This window comes from Vombatus ursinus, unplaced genomic scaffold (assembly GCF_900497805.2).
Source record: "Vombatus ursinus unplaced genomic scaffold, bare-nosed wombat genome assembly UNPS02014774.1, whole genome shotgun sequence".
In the NCBI taxonomy this organism is placed as follows: Eukaryota; Metazoa; Chordata; class Mammalia; order Diprotodontia; family Vombatidae; genus Vombatus; species Vombatus ursinus.
In genome coordinates, this window is record NW_020954552.1 from 4,862,729 (window position 1) to 4,884,194 (window position 21,466).

Here is a 21,466-nt window from a genome sequence, read left to right on the forward strand (position 1 = left end):
CAAAAGCCAAAAAGAAGAAAAAATAGCTTTGTCTTTAGAAAATGGTAAAGGTAAGAGATTGTGGGTAATTACAAAGAACGGTGAATTAGGGCCTTTGTTTAACTAGAATTTTTGCTACAGTCCATTTTCATTAGAAAGAAGCAAAAGCATCAATAATAGGGATTTAAAATGGAGTTTACGTTAGAGTTTTTATATTCTTAAGCCAGCCTCCTAAAACTTCTACCTGAAGTACCATGTATAATCATATCTGGTGTTCTATGTCTCAGAGGTACTACAAGGCTTCCAGAATCATCAAAAAAGATTTGATTTTGTCCCCTTGATTATTGCCCCCTCCCAAAAAAGAATTAAAAAGACTAATAATTTTGGGGGAAAAAATTCTACAAGAGTATAAACAAGAGTCAAAACAGAAAGTTTTCTGGTCAATGGAAATTAAATTTCTATATTTTAATAGATGTTTTTCTACATATCCCCATCACTCTGTTTAAATCTGTAAAAAAAAAAAAAAAGTTAGATTTTCAAATATGCTCATTAGGAAAAAAAAACTTTCCAGTCCAGAACCACTAAATAGTTTCTTAACAAATCTCTTGAACAAAAATGCTTACTGATGGGGAACCAAATGATAGATTCATGCTGCCTAGCAGCATTTCTGCTATGTGGCTGTCAGCCCCAATTCCGGCCACATACCATACCCTTTCAGTGGTATGTGGTCAGTGTGGCTCAGAAGCTCAGAAAGATCTGTGATCTCATCTATGTGGACAGTCCATCCGATGATGCACATCATCACCCATCCAGACCTGCCCATCCTGTGGGATCCTTGTCCATGTCCTCCTATAAGATCAACACAGGACCTCCTCCACTCAACCTTCACTAAAAGTAGTAGGGGCTTTCCTCAATTTTTCTCTAGGAATGTGTTTCTGCAAACGGCCAGAAATGGAAGACTGAGAGGAGAAGAGAACAGAAGCAGCGATGTTCTCTTCCACAAGTACTGCTAAATCATTGAGGGTTTTCTTCCTACAGTTTTAGAATAGTTCATTTGCCCAATCCCAAGTGAAGAGGCTGAGACACTAATAAGCTACAAAGTAAACTTCATCTGTGATCAAAAGTAGTTTATTTATGATAACAAAAACATTTTTAATGCCCAAATATAATCACAAAATTGTCTGAGTTCAGCCAGCATGTAGATATGTGTGCACACACGGGCACATGTTCTTCACCCCTTACACACACACACACACACACACACACATACACACATACACACACACACACACACACAGACTTGCTTTGAAAAACCAAAGTTAGTGCTTCCTCATTTTTAAATATTATTAAACAGATGAATTGGATTACTTTACTATCCTGTGTCCTTTAAGAATTTTCTTTATTTTGTTTAAATTTACAGAGTTTCTTTTTTTCTGACACAATCGCCAGAACTGGTACTGGTATAATACAAACTTGTCCTTTGTCTCAACTTTTTACCAACCTTATCAAGGCACACATGGGTCAGCAGTGTGATTTCTAAATAAAAATTCCAATGATATAATTAGGCTTTTTCATAAGAATATCTCTCACTCACATCAAGATTTTTTCCTCAGGTATACTTGAGGTGAATGACCTGATAATTGTGTATTTCCGGTGAATTCGTTTTAACCACATACACATTCACATAAAGATAAATGACTACTGAGGTAAGTCTACTATGGGTAAGGTACTTGAAGGCAAAGCTTTGAACAAAGAAGGTGATTAATAATTGAATTTAACTGATAAATGAAAAGGCATCAAACTGGCAAAAATACACAAACAAACACATTTTTATGAAGTCCTCCAGAAAGCACTCAAATAGAGCATATGAAAGACTCTAAATGACAATACTTACAAAACTTGGTTTCAACAAAAAATTTTATAAATTTAAGTTTATTAAATGTATGCAAGGATTTGTACTTGGCAAATCCATCTCTGTGATCAGCAAAAATAATTCCCATAGATTTAAAAAAAAACACCTATTAATATAAACTACTTTCAAATTTTTTGCTAAATTAATTCTTAAATTTCTAAAACAACAAAGTTGATCTTATTACAGTTACAATGAATAAAGCCTGTATATGCAAATCTGCTGATTTTGCCTTTCAGATTAATTTAGCTTAGTTTTGAAGGAAAGGTTAAATGTTTTTTTTTAAATGAAAGAATTAAAATTTATATTTTGCAAACGAGTGATAAACTTGTCCTTGCCTAGGTAAAGTAGTCTACTAAAAGTTAATTAAGTTTTCTGTTGGAATCCATGTATGCTCAAAAAAAAGTATCAGGTTTCTTTAGCAAACAGCTTCATGTCAGTTAATTAGGGCATGGATAGGCCTAAGGAAGAACACTGAGTTTCTAAACAATCTAAGATTCTACAATTCTACTTTTCCCATCACTTATCTCATTTGTTATAAAATTCTCTCGAGAATACTGAGAAAGAAAATAGTATGTGATGATTCTGAATATGCTTCCTAGAATGTAAAGTAATCCAACAGAAACTAGACTGATACTATGAGGTGGATCACATGACCAGTCACAGTTTACTGAATGGGGGTCAGATCTGTACTTTAGGAAGATCACTTTGACAGCTGAGTGAACGGTGAACTGGAGTGGGGAGAAGTAAGGCAAGCAGCCCAGTCAGCAAGCTATTTCAATAGTCTAGATTTGAGGCGATAAGGGCCTGCTCTAGAGGGTGGCAGTGTCAAAGGAAAGAAGGGGGTGTAAGTGAGAGATTTTATAAAGGTAAAATTGACAGGCCTTGGTAAGTGATTAGATACAGGGGTAAGAAAGAATGAAGAGTTAAGGATGACATCGAGGTTGCAAAACTGGGTGACTGAGAGTATGGTGGTACCCTCAACAGTAATAGGAAAGTTAGAAAGAGGTGAGGGAGAAAGATAACGAATTCAATTTGGAATATGTTGAATTTAAGCTGTCTATGGGACATTCAGTTCTAGATGTCCCATAGGCAGCTGAATACGTAAAGACTAGAGGTCAGCAGAGAGGTTAATGCTAGATAAGCAGATTTGAGAATCATCGTCATAGAGATGATAATTGAATCCACGGGAGCTGATGAGATCACCAAGTGAAACAGTAGAGAGGAAAAAGAGAAGAGTCCCCAGGACAGAGCTGGTTTGGGGCATAATCTGATTGAAGATCCAGCAAAGGAGACACAGAAGGAGCGGTCAGATAGGTAGGAGGAGAACCAAGAGAGAGTGGTGTCCCAGAAATCTAGAGAGAAGAGAGTAACAAGGAGGAGAGAGTGATCAACAGTGTCTAAGGCTGCAGAGAGGTCAAGGTGAATGAGTACTGAGAAAAAGCCACTGGATTTGGCAACTAAGAGATCATTCAATATCTATGCCTCATCCATTCTCTCTCTTTTTTTTTTTGAAGACCTGTGATTTCATTGGTATAGAGAACTCCTAAACATGGAAATTCTCTCTACCAGTGCAGGTCAGCACCTTCTCTGCAACTTATAGGCTTAGAGAGTAACCAAGGGCACTGAGAGGTTTCGTGCATTGTCCATGGTCACAGAGTTAGTATATGTTAGAAACATGACTCGAATCTAGGTCTTCCTGGCTTTGTTATGGCTGCCTCTCATTCTCTTTCAAAGATGAAACACAGTCTGCTCTGCTAGAATTCCATAGTAAGACCATACTGGCTAATGAGTATGAATATCTGATTTTTAAAGGAATTTTAAGTAAAATATTTCAAAGTATAAATAATGTTACAAAAGCATTGTTCAGGATAAAAAAAAAAAAAGTTACATCCTCAACCGCCCTGCACTTCCTCTCTCCCTGCCTCTGTGTGTTTGAGCGTGCGTATGTGTATGTGTGTGTGTGCATCTCTCTTTCTCTCTTTCTCTTTCTCTTTCTTTCTCTCTCAGCCTCTTCTGGTCCGTGGAGTGCCTATTAGCGCAGGCAGAGGTGTAAAGATGGCTAAGTCTAAGAACCATACCATCCACAAGCAATCACGCAAATGGCAAAGAAATGGTATCGAGAAACCTCGGTCACAGAGATACAAGTCTCTGAAAGGGATTGACCCCAAGTTTCTGAGAAACACGGGCTTTGCAAAGAAGCAAAAGAAGATAGAATTAAATAAGATACAAGCCAACCACATCAAAACCATCAAGGCCCTATCTGAGGCCATCCGGGTCCTGAGCATCAAAGTTTCCATGTCTGAGCTCCTCAAACGCATGAGCACCAAACACACAGATGCAAATGCCAATACCAGGAGTACTGGACTCAAAATTGCCACCAGATGTCCAGGTACCATAGTCAGCATGAAATACCCAGGCCCCAAGATCACTAAGTGTAACTCTAAGGTTGCCAAAACCACTCGACCAATGGTTGCCAAGCCCACTGATCTCAAGGCTACCAAGTTTACTGACCCCAAGGCCACCAAGTCTGACCCCAAGCAAACCAAATATGACCTGAGAGCTACCAAGTCTGACACCAAGGCCACCAAGTCTGATCCTAAGGCAACCAAGTCTGAAACCAAGGTCACCAAATCTGGTTCCAAGGCAATCAAGTCTGACACCAAGGTCACCAAGTCTAATTCCAAGGCAAACAAGTCTGAAACCAAGGTCAGCAAATCTGAAGCCCAAATTACCAAGTCTAACCCCAAGACCACCAAATTTGGTTCCAAGGCCAACAAGTCTGACACCAAGGTCAACAAGTCTGACCCCAAGGCAACCAAGTCCAAAGCAAAAGTCACCAAGTCTGAGCCCAAGGCCACCAAAAGTGGTCTCAAGACCACCAAGGCTAACACCAAGGTCTCCAAGGCCACAAAGTCTGATTCCAAAGTCCCCAAAACCACCAAGTCTGACTCCAAGGCCAGCAAGTCTGACACAAAGGTCACCAAGTCTAATACCAAGGCAAACAAATCTGAAACCAAGGTCACCAAATCTGAAGCCCAAATTACCAAGTCTAAACCCAAGACCACCAAATCTGATCCCAAGGCCACCAAGCCTGAAGTCAAGGTCACCAAATCTGAAGTTCAAATGACCAAGTCAGACCCCAAGACCACCACATCTGACCTCAAGACCACCAAACCTGACATCAGGGTCACCAAGTCTTATCCAAAAGCAACCAAGTCTGAGGCCAAGGTCACCAAATCTGAAGTTCAAATAACCAAGTCAGACCCCAAGACCAACAAATCTGACCCAAAGGCCACCAAGTCTGACACCAAGGTTACCAAGTCTGATTTCAAGGCAAACAAGTCCAAAGCCAGAGTCACCAAATCTGAAGTCCAAATCGCCAAGTCTGATCCCAAAGCCATCAAAAATGGTCTCAATGTCATCAAGGCTAACACCAAAGTCTCTAAGGCCACAAAGTCTGATACGGAGATCACCAAGTCTGATCCCAAGGTAACGATATCCAAAGCCAAAGTCACCAAGTCTCAAGTCAAACTCACCAAGTTTGACCCCAAGGCCACTAAATCTGGCCCTAAGGCTACGAAGTCCAACTTCAAGTTCTCCAAGATTGAAGCCAAGGTAACCAAGTCTGCTTCTAAGGTCACAAAGCACAGTGATTACAAGGCTTTCAAGCTCATTGACTCCAAGGCTGCGAAGTCCACTGAGCCCATTGAACCTAAGGTAGGCAAATTCAAAGGTACTGCGGATGATGCTACCAGTTCCATGTCTTCAAAGTAGATGCTTCAAGATAGAAGGGCATGTTTAAACTTTAAGCCACTGTTTATTTGTTTTTTCTCAGCCAGGATATAATCACTATTTTGTACAAATAAAAGAAACGAATCATAAGAAAACAAAAAAATGTTATATCTTCTTTCTGAGCATTTTATTCCTTGGCATGGCTACACACACACATACACACACGCACACACACACACACACACACACACAGAAATATATGTATACGTGCATGTATATGTATATATATACATATGTGTAAAACAAATATGCATGCAGATGTTTCAAGTGTAATTTAAATAAACTGTCAATTTTGGCAAAAAGACTCTACTGCCACCTGCAGGTTTCTTACAGGAACTGATTTTCAAAGTTTAAAAAAAAAAAGGATGCTATTAAGTCAGGAAAAACGCAAACAAAAAACAAAACAGTCTTTTAGAGTTAGAAAGAGCCCTATAAAACAATTTAGTCCCACCTCTTCATTTTGTACATGAGCTAATTGAAACTAGAGATTAAGTGATATAGCTATTTGCTGGTTAACCATGGAGTCCATCTGACCCATACTCAGTGCTTTTTTTCCACTAACTAGGAAAAGTTGACCTCATCTACTTCTTCCCAAAGGCCCTCACAGCTTGGTCCTAGATCATTGATTCTTTATTTCTAACCAAAGACATTTTTATTCTTTTATTTTCAGTTTCAAACTCTTTCCGTCCCTTTATCTCTTCCCTTATTCAATGAGATGACAAGAAAAATAAAACCTATAACAAATATGTATAGTTATGCAAAACAGATTTCTACATTAGCCATATTCCCAAATAAGGTCAAGAAAAAGAAAGAAATAAAAATGGTTCAATCGGCAATCTCTGTCCAACAATTTGCTATTTGGCCGTATATAGCATGTTTCATCATGAGTCCTTTGGAATTTATGGTGGGTCATAGTGTTGATCAGTGTTACAAAGTCATTCAAAGTTGACTGCAATCAATATTGCTGTTACCATATAGCTTGTTCTCCTGGTACTGATCATTTTATTATCATTTCATATAGGTTTTCCAGGTTTTTCTGAAACCATACGCTTTATCATTTCTTATATCACAATAGTATTCTATTACATTCATATACCATTATTCATTCAGCCATTCCCCAATGATGGGCATCACCTCAGTTTTCAATTCTTTGCCACCACAAAAATAATCACCTTCTGAAAGAAATCCCCAAAGGAAAACTCCTAGGAATATTGTAGCCAAATTCCAGAGTTTCCAGTTCAAGGAGAAAATATTGCAAGCAGACAGAAAGAAACAATTTAAGCATTGTAGAAGCACAATCAGGATAGCACAAGATTAAGCAGCTTCTACATTAAGGGACCATAAGGCATGGACTCCAGAAGGCAAGGGAGACAGGATTTCAACCAAGAATCACCTACCCAGCAAAACTGAGTATAATCATTCAGGGGGAAAAATGGATATTCAGTGAAATCGAGGACTTTCAAGCATTCTTGATGAAAAGACCAGAGCTGAATAGAAAATTTGACTTTCAAATACAAGACTCAAGTGAAACATGAAGAGATAAACAGGAAAGAGAAATCATAAGAGACTTATTAAGGATGAATTGTTTACATTCCTGCATAGAAAGGTAATATTTGTAACTCATGAGACCTTTGTCAGTATTAGGGTAGCTGGAGGGAAAAAATTATATGTATGCATATAGATAGATAGATAGAGGGCACAGGGTGAGCTGAAGATGAAGGGGTAATACCTGGAGAATAAAATTAAGGGGTGAGAGAGGATTATATTGGGAGAAGAAGAAAGGGAGAGTTAGAATGGGGTAAATTATTTTACATAAAACAGACAAGAAAAAGCTTTTGCAGTGGAGGGGAAGTGGAGGAAGGTGAGAGGGAAAGAGTGAATCTTATTCTCATAGGATTTGGCTTAAGGAGAGAATAACATACCACACTCAGCTGGGTACAGAAATCTATCTTATCCTACAGGAAAATGGGGGGGGAAGGGGACAACAAAGCAGGGGGATGACAGAGGGGAGAGCAGATTGGGGGAGGGGGTAATCAGAAACAAACATTTCTGAGGAGGGACAGGGTCAAAAGAGAGAGTAGAATAAATGGGGGGCGAGATAGGATTAAGGGAAATATAGTTAGTTTTTCACAACATGACTACTATGGAAAGCGTTTCGCATAACTGCACATGTATAACCTACATTTAGTTGCTTGCCTTATCAATGAGGGTGGGTGGGGAGGGAGGAAGGGAGAAAATTTGGAACCCAAAGTTTTAAAAACACATGTTAAAAAAATTGTTTTCACATGCAACTGGGAAATAAGAAATATAGGAAATGGGGTATAAAAATCTATCCTGCCCTACAGGAAAATAGAAGAGGAAGGGGATAAGAGAAGGGGGGGGAGATAGAACAGAGGGCAGATTAGGGGAAGGGGATTCAGAATGCATACCATCTTGGGGTGGGGGGAGGGGTGAGATGGGGAGAAAATTTGTAACTCAAAATCTTGTGGAAGTGAATGTTGAAAGCTAAAAAAAAAAGAAAAGGCAAGCAATATAATTATTATCTCATTTGATTCTAACAACGTTGAAAGGGAAGTGCCACTATAATTCACGTTTTACAATTAAAAAAAAAAAAACCTAAGGCAGACAGAGGTTGTGTGACTTGCTCGGGGTTACACAGCTAAGAAGTATCTGAAGCTGGTTATTAACTCAGGTTTTCTTGACTCCAGAACCATCGTTCCATCCACTGTACCACCACGCCACCTCAAGGAGTCCCCAAGGTCATCCATTCAACTTTGGGGCAGCTTTGTTTATTAAGAAGTCATTCCTGATATCACGTCTATCATTCATACTTCCAGATCTGCCCCTTGGATGATTAGACCTGTCTAGTAACACAATATATTGCCTTGAAAAGTGAATAAATAGCTCCCATTTCTATAGCCAAAAAAAAAAAAAAGAATATTTTGTAATTGTGTTCTTATAGTTCCTGTGTGTATCTTGATACGTAGACTCCTAAGTATTTTGAACTGCCTGTAGTTATTTTAAATGGAATTTCTCTTTCTGTCTTCTCCTGCTGGGTTTTGTTGGTAATATACAGAAATGCTGATGATTTGTGTGGATTTATTTTAAATTCTGAAACTGTTAATGTTGTTAATTATTTCAATTAGTTTTTTTTAGTTAACAATCTAATGTTCTCCAGGTAAACCATTTTATCATCTGTAAAGAGTAACAGTTTTGTTTCCTAATTTGTTTATGCTCATTTCTTCAATTTCTTTTTCTTGTCATATACCTATAGCTAGCATTTCTAGTACAACATTGAATAAGTAATGGTGATAATGGATGTCCTTGCTTTACCCCTGGTCTTATTGGAAAGGCTTCCTGTTTATCATCCCCATTACAGATAACACTTGTTCTTGATTTTAGATAGATTAATACTTATCATTTTAAGGAAAGTCCCATTTATTCCTATGCTTTCTAGTGTTTTTTTTTAACATGAATGGTTATCGTATTTTGTCACATGCTTTTTCTGTATCTATAGACATAATCATGTGATTTTTATTGTTTTTGTTATTGCTATGATCAATTATAGTTTTCCTAATATTGTACCAGCCATGCATTCCTGGCAGAAATACAAGATGGTCATTGTACATGATCTTTGTGATATATGGCTATAATCTCCTTGCTTGAATTTTATTTAAAAATTTTTACATCACCACTTGTTAGGAAAATTGATTTATAGTTTTGTTTCTCTGTTTTGATTCTCTCTGGTTTAGGCATTAAAACCACATTTTGTGTCATAAAAGGAATTATGTAGGACTTTACCTATTTTTTCAAACAATTTATGTAGTATTAGAAATAATTGTTCTTTAATGTTTGATAGAATTTGCTTGTAAATCCATCTGGCCCTGGGGATTTTTTTCTTAGGGAGCTCATTTATGGCTTGCTTGATTCCTTTTTTCTAAATAGAGATATTTAAGTATTCTATTTCTTGTTCTGTTCTTCTGGGCAAGTTATATTTTTGTAAATATTCATCCATTTCATTTAGATTGTCAGTTTTATTGACATATAGTTGGGCAAAATAGCTCCTAATAACTGCTTTTGTTTCCTCTTTTTCATTTTTGACACTGGTAATTTGATTTTCTTTTTAGATCACTGGTTCTTAAACTACAGTGCACGGGCCTTTATTTCAGGGGGTTTGTGAACCTGAAAAGGGAAAAATATATATATGTGTGTGTGTGTGCATGTATATCTTTATTTTCTCTAACCTCTAACTGAAATTTAGCATTTCCTTCAATTATTTAAAAATACTTAGCTATGGACTTCACTAGATGGCCAAAGAGATCCAGGGCACAAAAAAAGAGTTAAGAATTTCTTGTCCAGATAAACAGTATAGATCCCAAATAGGGAGGCTTTGTTAGATTTATTCATTACTAGAGTCTCTCCAGGACTAGTATGACGCTAAGTCTTTCATGGAGTTTTCTCATAGGTCAGTGTTCCTCTAGGATGGGGACCAGGCATTCCAAACAACCTACGTTTCTATACCCTCCCTAGAACAAACCAATGATCTGATGGAGATCTTAGAACTATCTTAACATCTCTGGGATTCCTCAAACAAGAGTTGACCCTAAAGTGAGATTCAGAGCAAATTCCAAAGATACTTCAATCAGGTGTCATGACATCTAGAAAGCTTGTTTTTACGTCAGATACCACTGTAAGTGGCATTACGTATAGTGGACTGAAAAATAAGAGAGGTTAGGCAGTCACTTCAGACTAATTTCCTGATTTTTTTAAGAGGTCTGATTACGGGAGACAATAATAAGCTAGCATTTTTATATAGTGCTTTAAGGTTTGCAAAGCATTTTACAAATACTATCTAACAACAATCCTGGGAAGTAGGTGCTATTTTTATTGCCTATTTACAGCTAAGAAAACTGAGGTAGTCAAAGGTTAAGTGATTTGCTTAGGGTCACATAACCATTACGTGTCTGAGGCCATATTCATGTGATAGTATCCAACAGAATGATTTTTTAAGTCTCAGAATGCATTCTGGATGCCAATAATCCACCAATGAAAAAACACGACATGGTATCTGACATAAAAACAAGCTTTCTAGATGTCATGACACTTGATTGAAGTATCTTTGGAATTTGCTCTGAATCTCACTTTAGGGTCAACTCTTGTTTGAGGAATCCCAGAGATGTTAAGATAGTTCTAAGATCTCCATCAGATCATTGGTTTGTTCTAGGGAGGATACAGGAACGTAGGTTGTTTGGAATGCCTGGTCCCCATCCTAGAGGAACACTTCCCTCCCCCAAACTAATGTTAAAGAAAACCTGCATTAGAAAAAAAAAAGTACAACAACTATTTTGTGATCTTTATCAGCAGCAAAACAACTTATAATTTTGCTGATCATTCTGAATGGATCTTATTTAACAATTTTTTAAAAGAGCACTTCTGGATTCCAAAATACAAAGTATTTGATTCTAGTATTTTGCTGTGAGCACAAGTGATACAAATCCTAGGTATCCCTTGCACACCCCTAGACATGAGCAAATTTGTCTGCTAGGACTCTTGAATAGTTGCCTGTAATCCTATGGTGCTATAATTAAGCCGAGTACCAATACCACTGCCAAAAATCACCAGAGTGGGTGGTGAATGCAGCCAAGTAAACTCTAATTATGGAAGGCAAGTTTCTGAGATGGTCCATGTGAGGGGCACAGGCAAGATTAGACAGCTTAGACAGGTTACCAAGCCAATACAAATAAGCTTGTCAAATTCAGGTAAGTCACTTTTTGGGCAACAGCTGCCACTTTATTTCTTTCACAGGTACTCTTAAAACATAATCTGGAGCACTTGGCCTGGAATTCAGCATTTAACTTGTTCCCTAAAAAAATAAAATGCAGTTATGAAACCTGCACTATGCCATTCCCACTGCTAGAGTAAGAAGAGAAACCTGAATCAAATCTCTTATGTTATTTTTATATCTCAATATCTATTTTATATCCCAATTTCTCCATTCAATGTTCATTCATTCATTCAATAGTAATTCAGCAACTAATAACATTTAAGAAAATAATACTTCTCAATAAGGTATATTTTTGTCATCTTAAAAATATAGTGTGTGTCAACATAGGGGAAGGAAACCATCTTATAAAATCACATTTATAAGAGTCATCTATAAAAAAACTTAGAAAAGCTTCTAAATATGTAATTTGAAGTAAAAGGAATATGGTCATGTCCTGTCCACTATAACAGGCACAGAAACAAAGAAGGCAATTTAAAATACACATGGATATATTAAACCTTGTATCATGAGATGAAAGTAGACAGGTAGTAGATAATTCCTATGCTTTATTATTTATAGGATTTTTATACCTCTATAATAAGGTAAATTTATAGTAGGGCATCTAAGTTAATAGTTTATTCAACAAGATAAAATAAAATGTGCTAGTATTAGTAAAAATTGGCCCAGGAAGAAAAGTTTCAAAGGACTTTCCCTCCACTATTTTCTTCTGTGAGGTTCAAGTCTTTCTCAGTGTAACAAGCATCAAAGAAAATTTTGCACATTTTTACTTCCTGACTTCTCTGACCCCTACAAAAAGAAAGAAAGCTGTCTTCTCTAGGATTAGGTTACATTCTAACTGAACATCCAATTCACATAACTTTATGGATCACCATGGAAAACAAATTGATCATCTTGCTGAAACCTCTGAAAGATACAGTAGGCTTACCTGAGTACCTAAAGAGGCCGCCATCATGTGAGTCAGAAGCTTAGCAGCAAACATAGAATACCTGGCACAGAAGATATGGGAAAGAATAGCCAGGCCAAGACCTGTAGGACAAGAAAGAAAACAGTGTTGCTTTAAAATCCATGAGCAAACAGTTAGTGTTACTGAGAAAAGCACTAGGGCCATAAAAGAAGGAAGACTGATTAGCTTCTAGTGCTCAGTATTGAGAAAGATTTAATTTCATTAATCTTATATTGGGCCATTTGGTATACTTTGTGAGGCCATCATATTAACTAAGCAAAAAAGGTAGCTTTCTCAATCAAAAGTTTGTGTTCATCTTTAATTTCTGTATTAAGTAAATGGATTATTTTTTGCTTGATATTATTTTCATTATTTGGACCAGCTGGTATCTGGTTTGTAAGAGAGAAATCATACTGACATCTTTTATTGACAGAAAACCAGGTGGCTTGGTTAAATAGAGACATTCAGGGATAGAGATGGTATTTTGCAAGTATAAAAATGGTAAATTGTGCTACAAAAACTTGCCTATGTTAATTATCCTTTTTATCTACAGGTAATAATTATGTAATTACGATAGTGATAATTATGAGTTTTAAAGGCAACTTCATTCAATTGGGTGCCAAAACTAAGGATAAAATCCCAATCACTCACAATTCATTGCCTCTCAGCAAAAAGTCCTAAATTTCTAAATGGTTTAAAAGAAATTAATTACTGTCTTTGAATCTACTTTGCACTCATCTATTTATACTTCAAAAACCAGGGAATGTGGAAGACCTACTCCATTATTTCTTTATCTTGAAACTCCAATTTTAAGGCCATGATTTGATTAATCTAAGAATGTTTTTAATGCTAATATTAAGATGTAAATGTCTGTCCCACCCATGCAAAAGCAGGATGAGTACAGCTTTATAAAACAGTATTCTAATATTTTCTTTCTTGGTGGTTCTGCTCTGTCCTTTTTGTCCAGATCTGTGATTTCATCTGTATGAGGAGTTCCCGCTGTGGCACCTTCCTCCCTAATTCAGATGGGGAGCTAGTCATTAATTTATTATCTTAGAAATTAAGTGACTTACTCATGGTTACATAACTACAGTGTGCTGGAAACAGGATTTGAAGCAAGGTTTTCTTGACTCAAAGGCCAGTTCTCTAACCTCTTTGCTACACACTGCTTCTCCACTATGTTAAACTTTTAAAACTGTAAAAAAGCTTTCATGATATGCAAATGAAAATAATATTGGTTTTCTGCCACCATCAATATTCTTAAGACGTAAACAGGGTTTTTAGTTAGTTTGCTTGTTTGTTTTTGTTTTGTTTTGTTTTCAAGAAAGCTTAAGATTGGCACAATTCAAATAGACATCTGAAAGGTCCTTATGACTCATTTTCCTGGTATAGATGTGCCTGCAGTAAGCCTTTGGGAACTGATTTAAATAGCAATCCCTTGTTTTAATATAGTAGAAAAGACACTACTTGGTGAGGCAGACTTTGCATAACCCAAGGCTAGAAGGTTGGCCAAGAAATCTGGAGCAATTCTTTTTTGGGAAGGGTACCATGGGATTTTATGTGTTCCCACAGAGTAGACAGGTGTGTAGGTCATAGGGCTTCATCCAAAAGACACCCACATAGGGACACAATGTACCTAAAGAGGCACAAGAACTAAGGTGACCCTGCTAAGATTTGTACCTTTACTGACAAAGACTAGATGTCCGAGCATTGATGTTCTGAGCATATTACCATCCATTTTGCATTTAGTTAAAATATAATTATTAATAATGGTGACATTGAAGAATTAAAGATACATGTGAAGAGGATACTGGCTAATATAAATAAATGGTATTGAAGTACCAGGATAATAGGTTCTATTAAAGAATTTAGATATTAATTCCTTTGTGAAATTCTCCTTATGAAAATTTTAAATGGTCTAAAATATGATAATAATAATTTGCATTTAAACAATCTTTTGAGTTTTACAAAGCACTTCACATATATTATCTCATTTGGTCCTCATCAAAATTCTGTGAGCTATGTATTATCATTATTATTATATTCACTTTTAAAGATGAGGAAATTTAAGCGAGGAATATAATGACTGACTTACAAAGCTATTGATAGAGATAGGATTTGAATCCAGCTCTCTTGACTACCGTTCTTTCAACCATATTATGCTACCTCAAAGCCTACAAAAATCTGTTTATGACTTACTTATATTCATAATCTGTAACAGTCTACAAAATTTAAAGTCACAAGTAAGGTCTCTATTAAAACAGTTGTACATTTTTCTTTGCTTTTGTTTCTGAAAATGAAATATAATATTATATTCTATGTAATCTATCCTCTTCTCTCTATCCTCTCTCTACTGGTGACCATTTCAGTTCCCATGGGCTTAATTATCATCTCCATTCAAATGAATACCTGATGTATATATCCAACCCTACCTTCTTTCATGAGCATCAGCCTCACATCATCAGCTGCCTTGTGGACATTTGAGGCTGCTCAGTGACATAATACATAGAGTGCTGGACCTCCAGTCAGGAAGACTTGAATTCAAATCCTTTCTGAGACACTGACTCTGTGACCCTGGATAAACCACTTAACCTTTCTTAGACTCAAGTTTCTTTATCTACAAAATGGAGATGATAATAGCACCTTCATCCTAGGGTAACATTTAAAAAGTTCTTTTCATAAATCTTTTATAAATGTGAGTTATTCTTTTTATTGTTGTTACTGTTATTGTTTCCAACTGGATGTCACATTGGCCCCTCAAACTCAATATGATTAAAAACTAATCATAATCTTTCTCCCAAACCTTCCATCTCTCTGCCTAATTTTCTTACTTCTGTTGAGGGTACCATCACCTTTTTAGTCAATCAAGTTTATAACCTTTAGTCAATCAAGCTTGACTCTTCATTCTTCTTCCTCCCCTTTATCAAATCAGTTGCTGAGTTTTGTTGATTCTACATCTACAACATCTGTCATGTTCATACCCTTCTCTCGACTCACACGGCCACCACAGAGATTAGGTATTTATTGCCTCTCACCCCAGACTATTACATTTGTCTCCTAATTGGTCTTTTTGCCTCTAGTTTCTCCATGCTCCAATTCAACACTCAAATTTGTACTTCTGAAGCATGCTACTCCTTTGCTCAAGAAGTTCCACGGGTTCCCTATTGCCATTAGAACAAAATACAAACACCTCTGTTTGGCATTTAAAACACTTCACAAACTGTCTCCAGCCCATCTTTCCAGGCTTATTGCTCAATTATCTCCTTCATGACCTCTCTCTTACAATCAAATGAGCCTTTCTGGAGTGCCTTGTACTTAGTATTCAATCTCCTATCTTCACACCTTGAATGGAATGAACCCCCTCTTTACTTGCATCATGGCACATAAGTCTCTTCTTTTGTACTTCCTTATCTGTGTGCATTGCCTTTTTCCCATCCACCATAGAAAATCAGCTTCTTTAGGGCAGGAACTATTTTTTCAGTTTTGCCTTTCTTTATACCCAGTGCCTAGCTAAACACTTTTCCTGGCATAGAGTAGATCCTTAAGAAATTCTTGTTGAAAAATATTTACAGCAGCTCTTTTTGTGGTGGCAAAGAATTGGAAATTGAGAGGATGCCCCTCAATTGGAGAATGGCTGAACAAGTTGTGGTAGATGAATGTAATGAAATACTATTGTGCTGTAAGAAATGATGAGCAGGCAGACTTCAGAAAAACCTGGAAAGACTTGTACAGTCTGATGTGGAGTGAAGTGAGCAGAACCATGAGAACGTTGTACACAGTAACAGTGACATTGTGTGATAACCAATATTGATAGACTTAACCCTTCCCAGCAATGCAAGGATCTAAGACATCTCCACAGGCCTCATGATGGAAAATGCTATCCACATCCAAAGAAAGAGCAATGGAGTTTGAATGCGGATCGAAGCATACTATTTGCTATTTTTTTTCTTCTGTTGTGTTTTGTTTCCTCTTTCTGGTGGTTCCTCCTATTGGTTCTAATTCTTACTTACAACATCACTAATGTGAAAATATGTTTAATAGGAATGTATATGTATAGCCTATATCAGATTACAAGGGAGTTGGGGAGGGAGGGGGAGAAAAATTTAAAACTCAAAAGTTTATGGAAGTGATTGTTGATAAATCAAAATAAAATAATAAAGTTAAAAAAATCAAGAGGAGACAGACACAAGAGAAGTTTTGGAGCAGAATCAGTAAAACTTGGCTACTGATTGTATGGGGAGTAGACAAAATGAGGGAGAAGAAATAAACATTCGTTTTATAGAATTTTTACTGAATTTGAAAAAACTCATCATAAAAAAAGAAATTCTTATTGAATGCATAGATGAATTTAATCAAGACTTCAGTGCAGGAGATCTCAAATGTTTTGGTCTTAGGATCCTTTTACACTCTTAAAAATTATTGAGGACCTCAAGCAGTTTTTGTTTATATGATTATATTTCTTGATAGTTACCATATTAGAAATTAAAATGTCTTAGTATTGTTATGAAAATGGTTTTGATGTCCTGGTCCCCCTGAAAGGATCTTTCAGACTTTTGGAAGCTTCTATACCAAATTGTCAGCTCAGTTGCCTCAGTGGATCTATGATTTCATGCATACAGTGGCTCCCTGAAAAGCCACAGAATAACCCACTCGTGCCTTCTGAATCTAGAATAGTATTCTATTCATTTCCTCTCACATATCCTTCACAGATGATCTCCAAGCTGATGAAAGCTTTTGTTTAGCATTTTTAACTCTTTCTGGGTATCAGTGAAACACCTAGGCTGTCTGTCTCATGTATCTTCACTTCATGACTAGCCTTATTTTCCATTTGTACATTTTCTGATTGATATCTTTTTATGCCAGTTCTGATGAGTCATCATCACTGGTTTATTTATTCATGATAAATGAAGTCTTTTTTTTGTTTGTTTTGTTTTGGTGAGGCAATCGGGGTTAAGTGACTTGCCCAGGGTCACAGAGCTAGTGAGCGTTATGTGTCTGAGGCCAGATTTGAACTTGGGTCCTCCTGACTCCAAGGCTGGAACTCTATGCACTGCACCACCTAGCTGCCCCTAAATAAAGTCTTATGAAGAGAATCATACAATGTTGGAACTAGAAGGGGCACCATAACTTACTAAACCAAATTCCATTTTCCAAATGAGGAAACTAAGGCCCAAAAAGGAAAAGTTACTTGCCCAAAATCATTCAGCTATTTGGTTGCAGAACTAGGATTAGAACCCTGGTCTCTTTAATTCCCCAGCTACTATAGTATACTGCTTAAAAATTCTTCAAAGTTTTACAATTTTAGAAAGTCCTTAAGGTTGCAACTATAGTACACCAAACAATTGACTGTTAGTTAAGATAGCACCCTCCTCACTAGTATCCTCCCCAAAAAATTCAGTACAACTTCTTATATCTCAAAACAATTAGCTGACTAATTTTTTTTAAATAAATTGGTTGTTCTGGTATTAGAGACAACATGGCTTATTTGGAGTCGAGAAAACCTGGATTCAAATCCTGCCTCTGGGACTAACAAGTTGTATGACTCTAAACAGATTGCTTACCCTCTCTGTGCTTCATACACCTCCCTGGAACTTATCTTTTTTTGGGGGGAGGGGGGTTAGGCAATGGGGTTAAGTGACTTGCCCAGGGTGATACAGGTAGTAAGTGTTATGTGTCTGAGACAGGATTTGAATTCAGGTCCTCCTGAGTCCAGGGCCAGTGTTCTATCCACTGTGCCACCTACCTGCCCCATGGGGACTTACCTTTTAAGTCACAAATAGACTTCATTTGGCTTTGGTGGAGGGAGTTAAACCACAAGGAGCTCTAAGTATGTTGGCACAGATCTTCCCTGTATTCATGCATTTTAGAGCTGGATAGACATAGTCTAATTCAGTGCAGAACATAATATACTATTGATAGATGAATGACACTTTTTAGTACTATCAGACTGAAAGGAAAGGACTAAATCAATTTAACTTGTCTTTACAAAAACAGTTACACAGATGACCTTAAATTTAGGAGAAAAAATTATTGCCACTAACTGCAAAGTCTTTTGCTATTGTCAGCCCTAATTATGAAATCAGAAATGAATAAATGAATGTATATCTGCATACATGTATGTATGTATATATATACACACAGTTATCTCTCGTTTATCTCACATCTCAAAAGACAAGAGTTGTTTTACCTAACAGGTTTTCACATCTCTGTAACTAAAGCTTATATTTTTTATTTAAAAAATTAAAAAAAATATTTGATGACTCTAAAATGTACCCTACAGTTCACTGTCTTAAAACCAATATGCTGGACATAATCTTAACTTTTTCATGATGACTCAGGGCCATCAGGATGACAGTCCTTATCGACTTATGCAGTACAGTTCAGAGTTTGTTTTTTTACTTTAGTTTTTCTGTTTCCTCGAGTTGCCTCAGCCATCCCTGCTCCTGTTGTCATTATGTCTGCCCCTAACAACCTCCTGCATGACTATAACCGTTACCAAGCACACTGCCGTTTCAGTTGCTGCCTCTCCTCTACTACGGGCTGGGAAACCAGATAACTAAGCTGGCTAGGACTCATCTACCAGATAAGAACCAGTAAGGCCACACTGAGGCTCAGGAAAATAAAGTTCAGGGATTCAGTACAATGGTATTTGTATCCATCCAGATCTCAGCACACTATACTACAGGGCACATCATAGCATATAGTTAATTGCTCTCCCTACCTCTGGAAATCCCATTTCCTTCAAGACTCAGTCTCAAGCATCACTTACTGTAGAAGGCCTTTCCTAGACCCCCTCCCCTGCACCTCCCCCCTGTAGCTGTCAGTGCCTTCCCCCCCACCAAAGTTTCCTTGTATTTGATTTGTATGTGATTTTGTATAAACCTCATAACTGCATGTTGTCTTCCTACCAAAATGTGAGCTCCTTGAAGGAAGTGATGTTTCTTTCTTTTCTTCTTTTTTTTCTGTCTAAAGTGCTAGTCAGAAAGACATGGGTTCAGATTCCAAGATAGATACTAACTGGCTCTGTACCCTGAGCAAGTCTTAACCTTTAAGACACATTTGTAAAATGGGATTTCTAATAACATTTATGTCAAAAAGCTGCTGTGAGGATGAAATGAGATAATTCTATGAAGTGTTTTGTTAACCTTCAAATACTACATAAATATGAGCTATTATTAGACTCCTTCCTCTTCTCTGCCTCTCAGTCTCCTCAGCTTCCTTCAGACTCAACTATGGTGCTACATCCTATTCAAAGCCTTACATGATCCTTCTGGCCAATAATGGTTTCTCCCTCCTCAAATTAGCTTGTACTTTCTTATTCAAATATTATAAACTTCCCAGTAGTATGTAAGTTCCTTAAAGGAAGAAACCAATTTTCACTTTGTATTTGTATCCCCAATGTAAAGGCCTTTAGTAGGCAATTATCAAATGCTTACTGAATTGAATACCAATTTTCCCTATTAACTTAGCTACCATGAATTTATAATTCATAGATTTATTTGAATCTTTTAGAAGTTGTACTTATAGTTTTAGTTTTTATCATCCTGGGAGTGATGATGCCCTTACTCTTACTACTTCTTATACAGAAAAACTGAGGCACTAGGAGGCTCAGTGGATAGAGTGCTGCACCTGAAGAAGACACATCTTCATAAGTTCAAATTTAGCCCCAGACATTTACTCGCTATGTGACCTTGGGCAAGTCACTTAACTTTTTTCCCTCAGTTCTTCATCTGTAAAATTAGCTGGAGAAGGAAATGGCAAACCATTCCAGTATTTTTGCCAAGAAAACCCCAAACAGGGTCACAAAGAGTTGGACACAACTGAAACCAATGAACAACAACAACAATATAGAGCAATTAATGCTTTTCCCTTTATACATTCATTTCGCCTCTTCAAAGTTTTGAGAGGTACCCTCTACTTCTGTTATATAAATATTATTTCATTAAGGAGTTCAAGGTTTTAAAGTCTATTTATATTTTTTCCAGTCTTTATCCTTCTTAACAGAAAATTTCTCACATAGCAATCTTTTTCTCCCTTGAGTTGTATTAGTTCATCTTTTCTGGATTTCTTTCCAGCAATGTACTTCTTATATAAATGGTGACCACAACTCTGCACAGTATTCCCAATACAGAGGTGCATCATCTAGGTAGGCCTGATGATGTTTGTTTTGTTTTCCTACCCTTCTCAAAGGTATCTCTCTCTCTCTCACTCTCTCTCTCTCTCTGTCTCTCCTCTTTTCTTGTTCCTCTCTCCCTCTTATCTTTTTCATCTCCCCTTTTTATCTTTTTTCCTCTCTCTTATTTCTTTCCTCTCTTTTCTTCTCTCTTCTCTTTCCTCCCTCTTTATCTCCTTCCCCTCTCCCTCCTTCCCTCTCTGTCTCTCTTTCTCACTCATGCCTTCTATCTTTACTCCATCATCCTATATACTTCTCCCCATGCTATCAAAATGTACTATCATGAAAGCAAAATGTCATAGAATTAAAGTAATATGAACTGAGGGAAAGGCCAACAATATTTGTTACTGGATTTAAATATAGATTTAGAAATAAGATGTTGTAACATTTTATTAAGTAAAATATAACTACTTATAAAGTAGATTTTAATGATATTACGGCAAAAGATAGTAAATTAATTGTGTTTTGTGTCCAGAAAAATGCACAGCAGGTAGGTGATACATGTAAGCATGTGTTTATGTATATGTGATCAAGTGCACTAAATATTAAGTTACATATTTAATAATAGAAGGTGAATATTAATTAGAAGGTAAAATGTAAAGATCCTCAGAACAGAATCTCAGAAACTTTTGAGACACCAAGTAAGAGAATGGTTCAGTGTTTGGCAGAAACACCGAAGTACAATGAGAAGTGTATTCAAGGCTAAATTGGCTTACAGGAGACATTTCAGGGACCATGAGTTCTGCTGAAAACTCGTGGAAATTCTAAGCACATAATAACATTCGGCATTTTAGTCTGAGAGCAAACCCTGAGTTATCCTTAGGTCCTTCCTCTGCGCCAGGACAGTAGCATGAAATGGGGGTGCTGAGGGGGTTAGGATAC

General features: G+C 36.9%; 1 protein-coding gene across 1 annotated transcript in view; it reads right to left on the bottom strand.

Moving 5' to 3' along the window:
- Positions 1–21,466, bottom strand: part of ADGRV1 (adhesion G protein-coupled receptor V1) — a 645,475-nt gene that overhangs the window by 399,642 nt on the left and 224,367 nt on the right. The window contains exon 71 of the mRNA XM_027864178.1: positions 12,394–12,494. Coding sequence (XP_027719979.1) covers positions 12,394–12,494 — 101 coding nt within the window. The remainder of the gene's footprint in view (positions 1–12,393; positions 12,495–21,466) is intronic.